At 36.2% G+C, this 14,625-nt stretch overlaps 1 protein-coding gene and 1 pseudogene across 2 annotated transcripts in view; both read right to left on the reverse strand.

Moving 5' to 3' along the window:
• SPATA16 (spermatogenesis associated 16) overlaps positions 1-14,625 on the reverse strand; it is a 248,859-nt gene that overhangs the window by 115,366 nt on the left and 118,868 nt on the right. The window contains exon 4 of the mRNA XM_012640216.1: positions 14,123-14,212. Coding sequence (XP_012495670.1) covers positions 14,123-14,212 — 90 coding nt within the window. The remainder of the gene's footprint in view (positions 1-14,122; positions 14,213-14,625) is intronic.
• On the reverse strand, positions 9,658-11,045 carry LOC105806972 (annotated as a pseudogene). Its single transcript, XR_001137305.1, has one exon. The product of XR_001137305.1 is annotated as an elongation factor 1-alpha 1-like (transcript).

Raw genomic sequence — 14,625 nt, forward strand, 5'->3', positions numbered from 1 at the left:
CTCATGCATGACTGGCTACTATGTACGAAGCACAGGGTCAAGTGCACTGTGAACCATTTGTAGAACCTGCCCTCAAGATATTTGTGTTCTAGTAGACAAAAGAAGAAAACCACGTATTATATACAGATGAACTCTTTAAGGTTAATTTTCTTGTAATGTTAATTAATTGACTTCTATTATGGGCCTAAAAGTTAATAATCTTAAAACTGTTTTATTTACTATTGGTAAGTTATATTTTGTTCACAGACTTAAATTTTATCTGTAGTACTCAGTGTTGATAAAAATAACCTTTTTAGTTGTTCTTGCTGGACTCTCATTTATTTTCAAATTAAGGTCTATTCCAAAGCTTTACTTAAATTTTCAATGTTGTCAATATTATTTATTATTAATAGCAGAAAGTTTCTTCTGTGGTGGTACCATTAACATTTCTTTCAAACACGAAGACAAATTAAAAATCAATCCAAGCCAGGCGTGGCGTCTCACACCTGTACTCCTAGCACTTTGGGTGGCTGAGGTAGAGGGATTGCTTGAGGCCAGGAGTTTCACACAAGCCTGAGCAACATAGGGAGACCCTGTCTCTATAAAAAATAGTAAAATTAGGTGGGCTTGGTAGCATGGACCTGTAGTCTCAGCTACTCAGGAGGCTGAGGCAGAAGGATTGCTTGAGCCCAGGTGTTTGAGGTTGCTGTGAGCTATGATGATGCCACTGCACTCTACCCTGGGCAATAGAGTGAGACCCTGTCTCAAACAAACAAACAAACAAATACAATTAAAAATCAATCAAATTACCATGCAGTCTAGCAAGGTAAGTGTGTGTTTAGTGTGGTAAGAAACCTCCAAACTGTCTTCCAAAGTGGCTGTACCATTTGCATTCCCTCCAGCATTGAATGAGAGTTCCTGTTGTTCCACATTCTCTCCAGTATTTGGTGTTGTCAGTGTTGTGGATTTTGGCCATTCTACTAGGTGTATAGTGGTATCTCATTGTTTCAAATTGCATTTCCCTGATAACATATGATATACAGCATCTTTTCCTTTGCTTACTTGACAACAGTATGTCTTTTTTGCTGAGGTGTTTGTTAAAGGGTTTAGCCCATTTTAAAATCAGGTTGTTTGTCTTCCTATTGTTGAGTTTTGATAGTTTTTTTTATATATTTTGGATAATAGTGCTTTATTAGATGTGAGTTTTTATTTTTATTTTTATTTTTTTTTCAGACAGTTTTGCTCTGTTGCCCGGACTAGAGTGCCATGGGGTCAGCCTAGCTCACAGCAACCTCAAACTCCTGGGCTCAAGCGATCCTTCTGCCTCAGCTTCCCGAGTAGCTGGGACTACAGGCATGCGCCACCATGCTTGGCTAATTTTTTCTATGTATTTTTAGTTGTCCAGCTAATTTTTTTCTATTTTTAGTAGAGACAGGGTCTTGCTCTTGCTCAGGCTGGTCTTGAACTCCTGAGCTCAAACAATTCACCCACCTTGGCCTCCCAGAGTGCTAGGATTACAGGCGTGAGTCACTGCGCGCGGCCTAGATGTGACTTTTGAAAATATTTTTTCTCAGTCTGTCTTCCCTTTTCATTCTCTTGACAGTGTCTTTTGCGGAGCAGGAAAATTCAATTTTAATAAAGTTGAGGTTAGCATTTATTTCATGGATCGTGCCTTCAGTATTGTATCTAAGAAGTCATTGTTATACCCAAGATTTTGTCCTATGTTATCTTCTAGGATTTTTATAGTTTTGGATTTTACACTTAGGTCTGTGTTCCATTTTGAGTTAGTTTTTGTAAAAAGTTGTAAGGTCTGTGTTTAGATTCACTATTTTTGCATGTGTGTCCAGTGGTTTCAGCACTATTTATTGAGATGACTATGTTTGTTCTTTTGTATTGCTTTGGCTCCTTTGTCAAAGATCGGTTGACTATATTATTTATGACCATATTTATATATTTATATTTATTCCATTTCTAGACTCTCTATTCTGTGGTATTGATATATTTGTCTATTCTTTCATCAATACCACATGGTCTTGATTATAGTAGCTTTACAGTAAGTCTTGAAGTAAGATAATGTCAGTCCTGACATTTGTTCTTCTCCATTCTGGGTCTTCCACCTTTGTAGGTACACTTTAGAATCATTTTGTTGATATATACAAAATAACACTGGAATTGGACTAGGATTGTGTTGAATCTATAGATCAAGTTTGGAAGAGGCAACATCCTGACAATATCAAGTCTTCCTATACATGAACATGGAATATCTCTTCATTTTAAAATTTCTTCTTTGATTTCTTTCAACAGAGTTTTGTAGTTTTCCACATGTAGATCTTGTACATATTTTATTAGATTTATATCAAATTATTTCATTTTTTTATGCTATTTTAAATGGTAATGTGTTTTTAATCTCAAATTCCACTTACTTGTTGCTGGTATATAGGAAAGTGATTGATTTTATATATTAATCATGTATCCTGAAATCTTGGTATAATCACTTATTAGTTCCAAATTTTTTTTTTTTGTTGATTCTTTTGGATTTTCTATGTTGATGATTCTGTCATGTACAAACAAAGACAATTTTATTTCTTCCTTATAAATATGTATACTTTTTATTTACTTGTCTTGTTATATTGTATTATCTAGACTTCCAGTAACATATTGAAAAGCAGTGGTGAGAGGTGACAAATCTGCCTTGTTCTTGATCTTAGTGGGAAAGTTTCAAGTTTTTCACCATTAAATGTTATATTAACTGTAGGCTTTTGTAGTTTTTTAAAAATCAAGTTAGGGAAGTTCCTTTCTATTCCTAGTTTGCTGAGAGTTGGTATCATGAATATCTGTTAGATTGTGTCAGATGCTTTTCTGCATCTGATGATGTCAATCATGTCATTTTTATTCTTTAGCCTATTGATGTGATGGATAGCATCCATTGATTTTCAAATATTGAATTAACTTTGCCCACCTGCAGTAAATCTCACTTGATTATGGAGTATAATTCTTTTAAATATTGTTGGGTTCAGTTTGCTAATATTTTATTAAGAATTTGTTCGCCTATATTCATGAGAGATATTAGTCTATAGTTTTCTTTTGTTGTAATGTCTTTTCCTGGTTGTTGTATTTGAGTGTTCTAGCCTCACAAAATTAATTAGGAAGCATTCCCTTGCTTTTATATTCTGGAAGAGATTGTAGAGAGTTAATATAATTTCTTCTTTAATTGTTTGGTAGAATTCACCAATGAACCCATTTGGGCCTGATGCTTTCTGTTTTAGAAGGTTTGGTTTTACTGACTTTCTGAATTAATTTCCTATTTTCAATTTCATCAATTTCTGCTCTAATTTTTGATGGTGCTGTTAATGTTGACTCTAACTACATCCTTACTGATTTTCTGCCTGCCGGATTTGTCCATTTCTGATAGAGAAGTGTTGAAGTCTCCAGCTATAATAGTGGATTCATGTTAAAACCTAATTCTCAATGTAATGGTATTAAGAGATGGGGCCTTTTGGAAAATGATTAAGTAATGTAGGGTCCACCCTCCTGAATGGGATTAGTGCCCTTATAAAAGAACTTGAAGGAGTGAGTTTGTCCCTTTTTTGCCCTTTCTACTTTGTGAGGACATAGAAGGTGCTATATATGAGATACTGAATCTGATGACACCTTGATCTTGGAAGTCTCAGCCTTGAGAACTGTGAAAAATAAATTTCTGCTGTTTATAAAACACCCATTCTAAGATATTTGTTATAGTAACCCAAACAGACTAAGACAGTTAAATTTTTTCTCTCAATACATGTTTTATTCTGCTCTCTTCTTGCTTACATGGTTTCTAAGAAGTTGGATGTAATTCTTATCTTTGTTCCTCTATAGTTATGGTGTTTTTTTCCCTCTGACCTCTTTCAAGATATTTTTCTTTATCTTTGATTTAACTTTTTTTGTCATTTATCTTGCCTTTTCTCTGAGCTTTCTGGATCTGTGCTTTGGTGTTTGACATTAATTTTGGGGAAATTCTCAGTTGCTTCAAATATTGCTTCTGTTCCTTTCTTTTTTTTCCTTTTGGTATTCCCATTATACATGTGTTACATCTTTTGTGGTTGTTCCACAGTTCTTGGATATTCTGTTCTGCTTTTTTTTTAAGTCTTTTTTCCCTTTGATGTTTAGGTTTGGAAGTTTTTATTGGCATGTTCTCAAGCTCAGAGATTCTTTCTTTGGCCATGTCCAGTCTACTAATGAGTCCATCAAAGGCATTTTTTCATTTCTGCTACAGTGTTTTGATCTCTAGAATTTCTTTTTGATTCTTTCTTAGAATTTCTATTTCTTTGCTTACATTATTTATCTATTCCTGCATGTTGTCTACTGCAATAGATAGGCGTTTAGTAATGCAGGGAGAAGGTGTGGGGGGAGGGTAAGTGTTCTGCAGTCCTAGAAATTAGGTCTCAGTCTTTTAGTGAGCCTGTGACCCTGGACTATGAACTTCATCAATGCTTCTCAGTTGGTATTTTTTCACCCCTAGGTGCAACAGGATGGCTAGAGTGGGCTGGAATTGGATATTTCCCTTCTTCCAGAAAAATTAGGTTCTGATAAAACCCAGCAGGTTAGGCTCTGGTTAGTTTCTCCTGAGGGCAGTCCTTGTTAACAAGAACAGAATGCTCCTATGTATTTCAAAATGGTTTCTTTTCTTCTCCCCCTGCTCGAAGCATAAGGGGATTTTTCTCTGGTCTTCACTGTGAGGACCTGGTAGAGCTCCTGGGGATAAAGTAAAAGTGCTTGGGCCTCCTGCCCATGTTTTTGTCCCCTGGGAATTTTTAACTCTCAGACTTGTCCACATTGAGCTTCTAGCAATTTATCAATTATATTTCAGATTTGTGTATCTGGCAGTGTTTCCTGATGTGGCTTTCACTCAAGGTTTCTCCTCTGACAAGTTATGATACTCTGTACCTGGGATGATTTCGGGATGATTCAAGCACATTACATTTTGTGTGCAGTCAAACCTTTCTGCTAATGATAATTTGTATTTGTAGCTGCTCCTCAGCGCTAACATCATTGCCTCAGCTCCACCTCAGATCATCAGGCATTCAATTCTCATAAGGAGCATGAAACCTAGATCCCTTGCATGTGCAGTTTACAGTAGGATTCTAGCTCCTATGAGAATCTAAAGCTGTCGCTGATCTGACAGGAGGCGGAGCTTAGGTAGTGATGTGAGCAATGGGGAGCAGCTGTAAATACAGATGAAGCTTCCCTCACTTGCTTGCAGCTCACCTCCTGCTATGCAGCCTGGTTCCTAATAGACCACAGACCAGTACTGGTCCACAGCCCCAGGATTGGGGAGTTACAAGTAGCATTACCATTTGATCCAGCAATCCCACTACTGGGTATTTACCCAAAGGAAAAAAAGCCATTTTACCAAAAGACACTTGCAGTTGAATGTTTATTGCAGCACAGTTCACAATTGCAAAGGTGTGGGATCAACCCAAGTGTCCATCAATTCATGAGTCAATTAATAAAATGTGGTATTTATATACCATGGAGTACTACTCAGCCATAAAAAATGATGAGTTAACACCTTTTGTAACAACCTAGACAGAACTGGAGACCATTATCCTAGGTGAAGTATCGCAAGAATGGAAAAACTGACACCACATGTATTCACAATTGAATTGGAACTAATCCATTAGCACTCTTATGCACACATGGAAGTAAAACTCAGTAGTAATCAAACAAGTGGGAGGGATGAGGACCGGATGTTTGAAATCATATCTAACAGGTACAAGGTACACTATTTGGGTGATGGACACACTTATTACTTTGACTTAAACTGTACAAAAGCAATTCATGTAACCAAACATTTGTACCCCCATACTATTCTGAAATAATAATTAAAAAAAGTGACCTCTTGTGGCTTCTCTGCTTTCTGTCTTACACAGTTTTCTTTGCTCCCACCCACTTTTTTTAAGATGCAAGACTAGAACTATATCTAAGAAAAAAAAAATCTTTTGCTGTAGTCTGCCACAAGTTCTCTAGACCGATATTTGCAGAAAGCGCACACAGTCCAAGAACTTGGCATTTCTAAATTATTTTAGAAATGTTTAGCGATAATGCAAATGCTTGGCATATTATTCAAAAGAAAAAAGGGACAAAAATAATCACGATGATAAACATCAATGGAGCATGGAGAAATTCACAAAGTCAATCAATGCTTGGTTTTCTCTAATGAATTTTTGGATGTCTTTATTAATAGCCTGAGTTTCTAAAAAGTGTTTTTCTATAAGATTATGTATCCTTGCCATTATTTACTTTTAATTTGGAACATATTCGAAAGAACAGCTGTTCTTAAGGCCACCTACTTTTCTTTAACCACCTTCTGTCACTGCAACCTTAAAATTAATATTGTTGTTATAAGATTAGATAATATTTATTGTTTTATAATTTTAAATTCTTAAGACAAAAGAGATGGCTGTGAACTTGAGGCTTTACTATATTTTCCTTCACTCTTTTTGTTGGAATTACAAACACTATTCCTATACTACTTGTATTGGATGAGCTATAGTCTTAATGTCTGGTGTTTGTACTAAGTCATGGCAAATGACTAAATCTGCTTTTGTTAATGTCCGTTTTAGACATCATGTACCAAGATGTAACATTTTTACAATGCTTAGGGTTTATATAGCTTTATGATATCGAGGGAATGGGAAAGTCACTTAATGGTGGAATTACCATGTCCATCTTCCAACATACAAACGTGTGTTACATATGACTAATGCCAGACTACACTAAAGCTGCTCTGGCAATGGCGACGTCCCTCCAATAAAGGGGAAGAAAGCCCTTCAGGCAGATGGCAAGTTTAAGAATAAAAATTAGCCTATAGGCTTCATTTAATCTGTTTGTAGTCATAAATGAGAACTTACTTTAACCAAAAAATATCTGTGATATATTTTCAGAATCTTGCATGGTGTATGAATGGATTTTACACTTCTAATTGAATCAGAACTAAGTTAAAATAAACTCCCAACACTGCTATCATCTCTTCAGAATCACTTGTCTTGAGTCTGTCAGAATATTCTCCTCCCTTGCAAGATACATAATAATCTCATTTAAAATCATAGAGTTCCATGACACAAAATAATTGACATAGTTTCTTCCTGCTTGCTGGTGTAGTACTCTTGAGTGATTACTTACCTACAGCAATGCCACTGTTTTATGTTACTAGATTTCTGAACACCTCAATTTATTTTTGGATCATGCTTTTCTTTTAGCAGATTGTGATTTATATATACCTTATTTCCAGCAGGATTAAGTTTTGCAAGCATAAAAAAGAAAAAAAAAAGAGTAGAAGAAGAAGAAAAAACTATTTCCCAACTCCCTTGCTGGCTCTTTTGAAGATACCCACCTACTCCCACCTCTATTAACCTCCACTACTTGGCTGGTCAGTGAGGCTGTCCATGAATGAATGCATCTTAAAGTATTGTGACTTGATTTGGCTTAATAGAAACATGCTGCTTGGCAAAAAAAAAAAAAAAAAAAAAAAAAAAAAATCTCTGTGATATCTTGATGCTTATACATAGCCCAAACCCTAAATACTAATTCTCATTCAAAAATTGATACTGTAATATGTCAGCTATCTTAGGCATAGCTGATCATTTATTTCCAAAAGAATCTATTTTTCAAGGCATTTGTCTTTTGAAGTTTTCACTGTACATTCATCCAGAAAGCAGATTTCCAGAAAATTCAAATATCTCAAGTAGTCTTAAATACAGAGTGTCAAAATGAAATAAAACAAAAGCAGGTGTAATCACTGATCACTTAAAACAACAACAATCACCAAGGATGACCAAGGGCTTATAGACTGCATGAGATGCATCAAGAATGGTTTATTAACAGATGAGAAGGCAGAGAATGCTCACATTGGAGAATTATGCTAATCTCTGTAAGGTGTATCCTGAGAAGGAAGGCAGACATTTTGGAAAAAGAGGAGACAGGCATAAAACATGAAGAAAGACAAGTGCAGAGAAGAAAGATAAGAGTAGCAGAGAGCCAAAATGGTAAAATAAGAGTAAACAAAAACACTGTCAGAGGCCAAGAGTGAGAAAGGCAAGCCAAGAATTAGCTCTGAGGGAGAAAATTTATCTTAGTGTAGCAATAAGCAACTGGTACAATTTAGCGGCATTTTACCAATTTGTTTTTTTAATCCTGAAAGGTATATGTAATATAAAACAGCTCTGAAATCCAGTGTCATTTAGTGCACTATTTTAAAAAGGGCAAACATAAGAAAATTTTAGATTACCTATTTTATTTTTTCTCAAAATGTTACATGTTACATTACAGTAAATAATAGTATTAATAATACAAAATAAAAGGGAAAGCAGATCAGATTTGTTGCAGATAATGAATTTATTTAAAGCTCTTGACTTAAACACTATAGAATATATCTTGTTCTAATGGCAGAGGACTGCTGGTTTTAGACCTAAATATTTCCCCAAATGATTTAGCACAAAATTTGACATGTAAAGGAATCCTCTTACTGGTGTGAGGAAACTCAGCCATTACCCTTAAGCCTTTGTAATGTTTAGGGTAACTGAAATAATTGTCAGCATTTAAAAGTCAAGAAATTTCCTGACCACATGGCCAGTGTGCTTGTGACAGTCTTGGTTTATGCGTCTGTTTTCCCGGCGTGATTTTTAATAGTGTCCTCTTTCACTATCACAAGTGTCTAGTTTGAAAGATAAATTATATGGTCACTCTAGGTATTGGTCTCCAGTTGACTGTAGTTCAGAGAACACTCTTTTGTCTTATAATCGGCTTACTACACACATCATCTTCTTGGGCTTTGTAAACATTTTTTGTGTGTTATTTCTGATCCGATATTCCCTGTCTAGTTCATGTATATAAGAAATACGTGGCTAATTCTTCATCAACGATGGATAAAGAGGCTTTGTTGTGTTTTCTCCTTTAGTTTTGCCTTCTGTTTGTGACTTGATTAAAACCACACAGTGTGGTTTTAACTAAACATCCTGTGTGGTATTATGTATGTTTTGTCTTATGAATCTCTAGTATAGAAGACATCATGCTATTACATGATCTTAACTACTATGTGCACACTCTCATATTTATCTTTCAAGTAGGGTTCTACTAACCATTTCATGTAATATCTTATTGATGTAGCTGAATAGTTTTCAATTACATACCACCATACACTCAAAAGCTAGCTAATTTAATTCACAACCCCTCTAACTGGTACTTGGTATGTTTTAGGCCCTGTGCTAGTCATTGAGTATACAGAGATGAGAGATACCATGTCATTTGTATTCTCAATAGTCATTTGCTCTCTTCACAGGACAGTCAGTCTTGGCTTTTGTTTTATGTATTTGAATATTTTTCCTCACATTATTATTATTATTATTATTTCATTAAGCTTTGTTTTAATGGGTCTCAAAATTCTGTGACAGATTTTTGGTCAAGTTGTTTCCATTAAAAAGTACTGATTTTAAAAACTAATAACTTAAAACTGCCACACAAAAAGAAACAAAAATGGTCCACAAAACATTCTCCTTTCCTTCTGAAGGTTTTACAATGCATTGTTATTAACAACCAGTCTTTTTCTATTAAATTTATATGGCCAATTGAAACAAATAGTTCTGAGACCGTTCTTCCACCACTGATTAAGAGTGAGGTGGCAGGTATTAGGGATAATATTCATTTAGCCTTCTGAGCTTTCTGGGCAGATTTGGTGACCTTGCAGCTCCAGCAGCCTTCTTGTCCACTGCTTTGTTAACACCCACAGCCACTGTCTGTCTCATATCATGAACAGCAAAATGACCCAGAGGATGATAGTCTGAGAAGCTCTTGACACACATGGGCTTTCCAGGAACCATATCAATGATGGCAGCATCACCAGATTTCAAGAATTTAGGGCCATTCTCCAGCTTCTTTTCAGAGCAGCGATCAATCTTTTCCTTCAGCTCAGCAAACTTGCAAGCAATAAGAGCTGTGTGACAATACGGTACAGAAGCATAGCCAGCACTAATTTGGCCTGGTTGGTTCAGGATAATCACCTGAGCAGTGAAGCCAGATGCTTCCATTGGTGGGTCATTTTTGCTGTCACCAGCAATGTTGCCACAACGAACATCTTTGACAGACACATTCTTGATGTTGAAGCCCATGTTGTCCCCTGGAGGAGCTTCGCTCAAAGCTGCATGGTGCATTTCAACAGACTTTACTTCAGTTGTAACATTGACTGGAACAAAGGTGACCACCATGCCGGGTTTGAGAACACCAGTCTCCACTCGGCCCACAGGGACAGTACGAATACCACCAATTTTGTAGACATCCTGGAGAGGCAGATGCAAGGGCTTATCAGTTGGACGAGTTGGTGGCAGGGTGCAATCCAGAGCTTCAGGCAGTGTAGTTCCACTGGTGTTGCCATCTTTATGGGTGACTTTCCATCCCTTGAAGCAAGGCATGTTAGCACTTGGCTCCAACATGTTGTCACCATTCCAACCAGAAATTGGCACAAATGCTACTGTGTCAGGGTTGTAGCCAATTTTCTTAATGTAAATGCTGACTTCTTTAACAATTTTCTTGTATCTCTTCTGGTTGTAGGGCAGCTTAGTGGAATCCATTTTGTTAACACCAACAATTAGTTGTTTCACACCTAGTGTGTAAGCCAGAAGGGCATGCTCATGGGTCTGCCCATTCTTTGTGATACCAGCTTCAAATTCACCAACACCAGCAGCAACAATCAGGACAGCATAGTCAGCCTGATATATGCCTGTAATCATGTTTTTGATAAAGTCTCTGTGTCCTGGGGCATCAATAATAGTCATATAATATTTACTGGTCTGAAATTTCCACAGGGAGATATCAACGGTGATACCACGCTCACGCTCAGCTTTCAGTTTATCCAAGACCCAGGCATACCCGAAGGAGCCCTTTCCCATTTCAACGGCCTCCTTCTCAAATTTTTCGATGGTTCTTTTGTTGATCTCAACACATTTGTAGATCAGATGGCCAGTAGTGGTGGACTTGCCTGAATCTCTGTGTTCGATGACAACGATGTTGATGTGAGTCTTTTCCTTCTCCATTTCGGCTTTTATGGGTGGTTTTCATGGCACCTGTATTCTGGTGGCAAACCCGTTGCAAAAAAGCCATATTATTATTTTTTCTCAGGAAAGTAGTGCCAAATGGTGTATGTGTGTGCCGTGTTCATAGGTGTGAGTGCTGAGGGAGGAGGGGCAGATCTGAGCAAAGGTATTCTGTATCAATATGCATAGAAACAGAGATGTTAAAGAGCTACACTACTTGCTTTTAAAGGTTAAGGCCTCAGAGGGTGGCTAGTTTTTGGGGGTGGGATGTTACAGCAATCTTAATTTAGTTTTGTGATCTGAAAATGTGATTTTATCAGTTTAACCAGTGCTTAGCTGTCCCCTCATGAGTGACAGCATCCTTGAAGAGCCCAAACCGTAATAAAATATTGTTATTTTTATTTAATTTCTACTATTTATGTATTTTTGTTCTTTCTTCTGGTAGAATGTTACTTAAAGGATATTGAGCCATAAAATAAAAGGATCTTCCCATTGTTCAAAACCCGATACCTTTCGTATAACCACAGGGGCTAGCATATCCTTCAGTCTCTCTGATTGGGAGCCCAGCCTTTTAGAAATTGTCCAGAGAATCTTTCTGGCTTGTTTAATGGAAATCTCTTCCTGGGTGGAGGTGGTTAGGCTCAGAAAATCTGAGAAATTTCAATTTTCAGGGAGTATTTATGAATATTCTATCTTGGACAAGATATGGGCTGATCCACTTCACCGGAATCATGATTTTAGGATCTCCTAAGTCACATAATAATGAAATTCTTTTGTATTTGGTAAGTGCCACTCAATCCCAAAAACATGACTGCTTGGCATCCTAGAGAAAATAACCTTGATAGATTGGCTTTACCAATGAGTTTTAACATAAAATATGTACGCGTAAGAGGCCTGGATCAAACTACCCAAATTTCCAAGAGATTTATTGATAACATGAATGCTGTATATATAAAATTATATTTATTGAGTTACATTAGAAATATGATAGCTAAAATACACTAAGATATTTATGTTCACAGTGCATTGCATTCTTTATCTGGTGGGGAGGGGCAACCTTATACTGCATATTGAGGGCTACAATTCCCAAGAAAACCAAGAAGAAAAACATTTGTACCTGACAGTAACTGTATCTACTTCTCTGTTGGAAAGTCCACACCAGCGTAACCAACAAATATCAGGAATTTTCTCAAGAATCATTGTCAGGTCAGTCATCAAATGATGTTAAACAGATATACCTATTGCACTGCAGCGGTATACATGACAATGGCAATGGAATATTCAGTGCCAATTTTACATGGCCAATACCGACGACTTCCTAATGTTCAAGTTCTTATTGTTTGTTTGTTTGTTTTAGGACCCATAAAGAATTTATGTCACCACTTTGGCTCACATAGTCTTGATACAATTAAGTTATAGCCAATGGTATGCTGGTAACCTGGCTTTTCCAAAAGCAAAAAATCCTGGATTTGTAGCACTTGCCAATTTCTGTAGTGTAAATTCTCCCAGTATTGCTAATTTCTCCTACTGTTTAACAACTGGCTCCCTCCAAATTCCTGAATATTTAATAATCTTCTCTTTAGAGTCTATACAAGTACACCACTAGCAGTTTTTTACTAGTTGCAATCTAATTCTGAAGTTGTATCTTGCCTTCTATTAATCTTTTGATTGGATTCAAAACACATTAATAAACTAACTCATCAGGCTGTTTTGCTGATAGCTGTGATCTGTTTATGCTGAAACTATTAGCTTCATTTATAGCTAGTGGCCTTTATTAAAACTCCTTGCATTAAGTGTGGGACAGATGGACACATTATCATCTGTTAAATTCTCTCTCATTTACATAATTAGGAAAAGAATGTGGGCAGAAAGTAAGCCACAGGGACACTTCAGTGGAGAAAATAAAAAGTAGAAAGAAGTCATATATGAATATATTTGATAAAACACATTGGAGAAATAGTACAGGGAAAAACGTTATGCAAAAAAGATAGTGATAAAACCTTTTTTTAATTGTTGAAAATGACATTAACACATAGGTAAAGTCATGCTGTGGCATATTAGTTGTCTGTCTGCAAAGTGAGAGTGGCTAAGATTAACTCTGCCTTTGATATCCATTTGATTGAATTCAAGAAACTCCTGGAAACATCTTACAGAAACAGAATTCATGTCAACTCCATAGTGTCAATTTTGTAAAACCATTTTATTATCCACTCAAACTCTTGCTTCTAATTTCAAAGAAGTGTTATTTACAAATGTTCTAGAGACAGCAGCCACCTGCAACTTACGTACCCCATCTCTATTACTGCAGATTTATCCTTAGGAGTTGTGCTTGAAGGAAATCTAGAATCACATATTTTTGCTAAATTCCTGGGATGGTAAAGTGGATAAGTAAGAAACGCGGGTACCTCTCCATTGGGAAATGGGGAAAATTCTTTGAAAGAATTCATCGAATCTGATATGATGAGCTTGACCCAGGAAGAAAATTCCTTGTTGCATCTGAGAAGGAATTCTGAGTGTAGCATTGAAGCTATTGCATGACTCTTGCAATTCTGGGGATGAGAATATTAGGGACTACTTCACTAGGTTTTTAAAAATCCACTAGGGTCCAGGAAAAAATACTTTGGAATATCTCTAACAACCTGTGGTGTTCTCTAACTGATGCCATCCTCTCTAGAAATGGGTTTCTGGATCCTTTACATATGATTGGATTTCATCTCCAGAACTTGAGAAAGAAATAGTCACAGAATTATGTCATTACAACCCAGACCAGGAATGTCTTCAAGAGCAAGAGGTCAAATGCATTTCTATTATCCGATGGAAATTTTCCCATCATTATCAGTGACCTCATGGCTGGAAAGTTTGAATTTTTGAAGCTAAGAGCTATGAACATGGAATAGCCTTAATTAAAGAAAAAGATAGTCAATAATTGTTGGTTTGACATTTATACACAATAATTTGGATAGACTTATATTCCATGAGAGAAATGGAATTATTTCTCTATTATGCTAGTACCAGAATCTGAGAATAAAATTAATTTAACTTGAGATAAATCTTCACAAAACTTATAACAAATTTACCGTGCAGCTTCTGAATATCTCTCCAGACATCTAAATACTGTTGCTTGACGAAGATGATTTCGGAAATAGGCTGGGTTTAAAAGGATGCTCCTGTAAAAAGATAAAAGAAATGCAAGGGTTATTGGGTTTTTAAAAGACAATTACCAGAATTGTATAGGAATGAAATCACACGCATTCAGTTTTATATACTATGTGTTTTAAAGGATACTAACGAAGGAAGCTTTTTTTCCCCTGTAATTTTCAGTTGAGACAGATAAACAAGCATTATTGAAAAACTAAGTTTGCATTATAAACACAATTTTATTTATAGGACTGGATATTTTTATAGATATGACAATGGCATAGAATTTGAGTTCAGCTTATATTACATGTAAGATGTGATGCTATTGCATATGCTTATGTTAATAAGTCAGGCAAAATCACAGATTATTTACGGTATGTCTACTTTTAATAAAGGAGGAGGTTGTTAGTTACTGGATTTAATTAAAAGAAAGGAACTGGAA

This window comes from Propithecus coquereli, unplaced genomic scaffold (genome assembly GCF_000956105.1).
Source record: "Propithecus coquereli isolate 6110/MARCELLA unplaced genomic scaffold, Pcoq_1.0 Scaffold15, whole genome shotgun sequence".
NCBI classification, from domain to species: domain Eukaryota; kingdom Metazoa; phylum Chordata; class Mammalia; order Primates; family Indriidae; genus Propithecus; species Propithecus coquereli.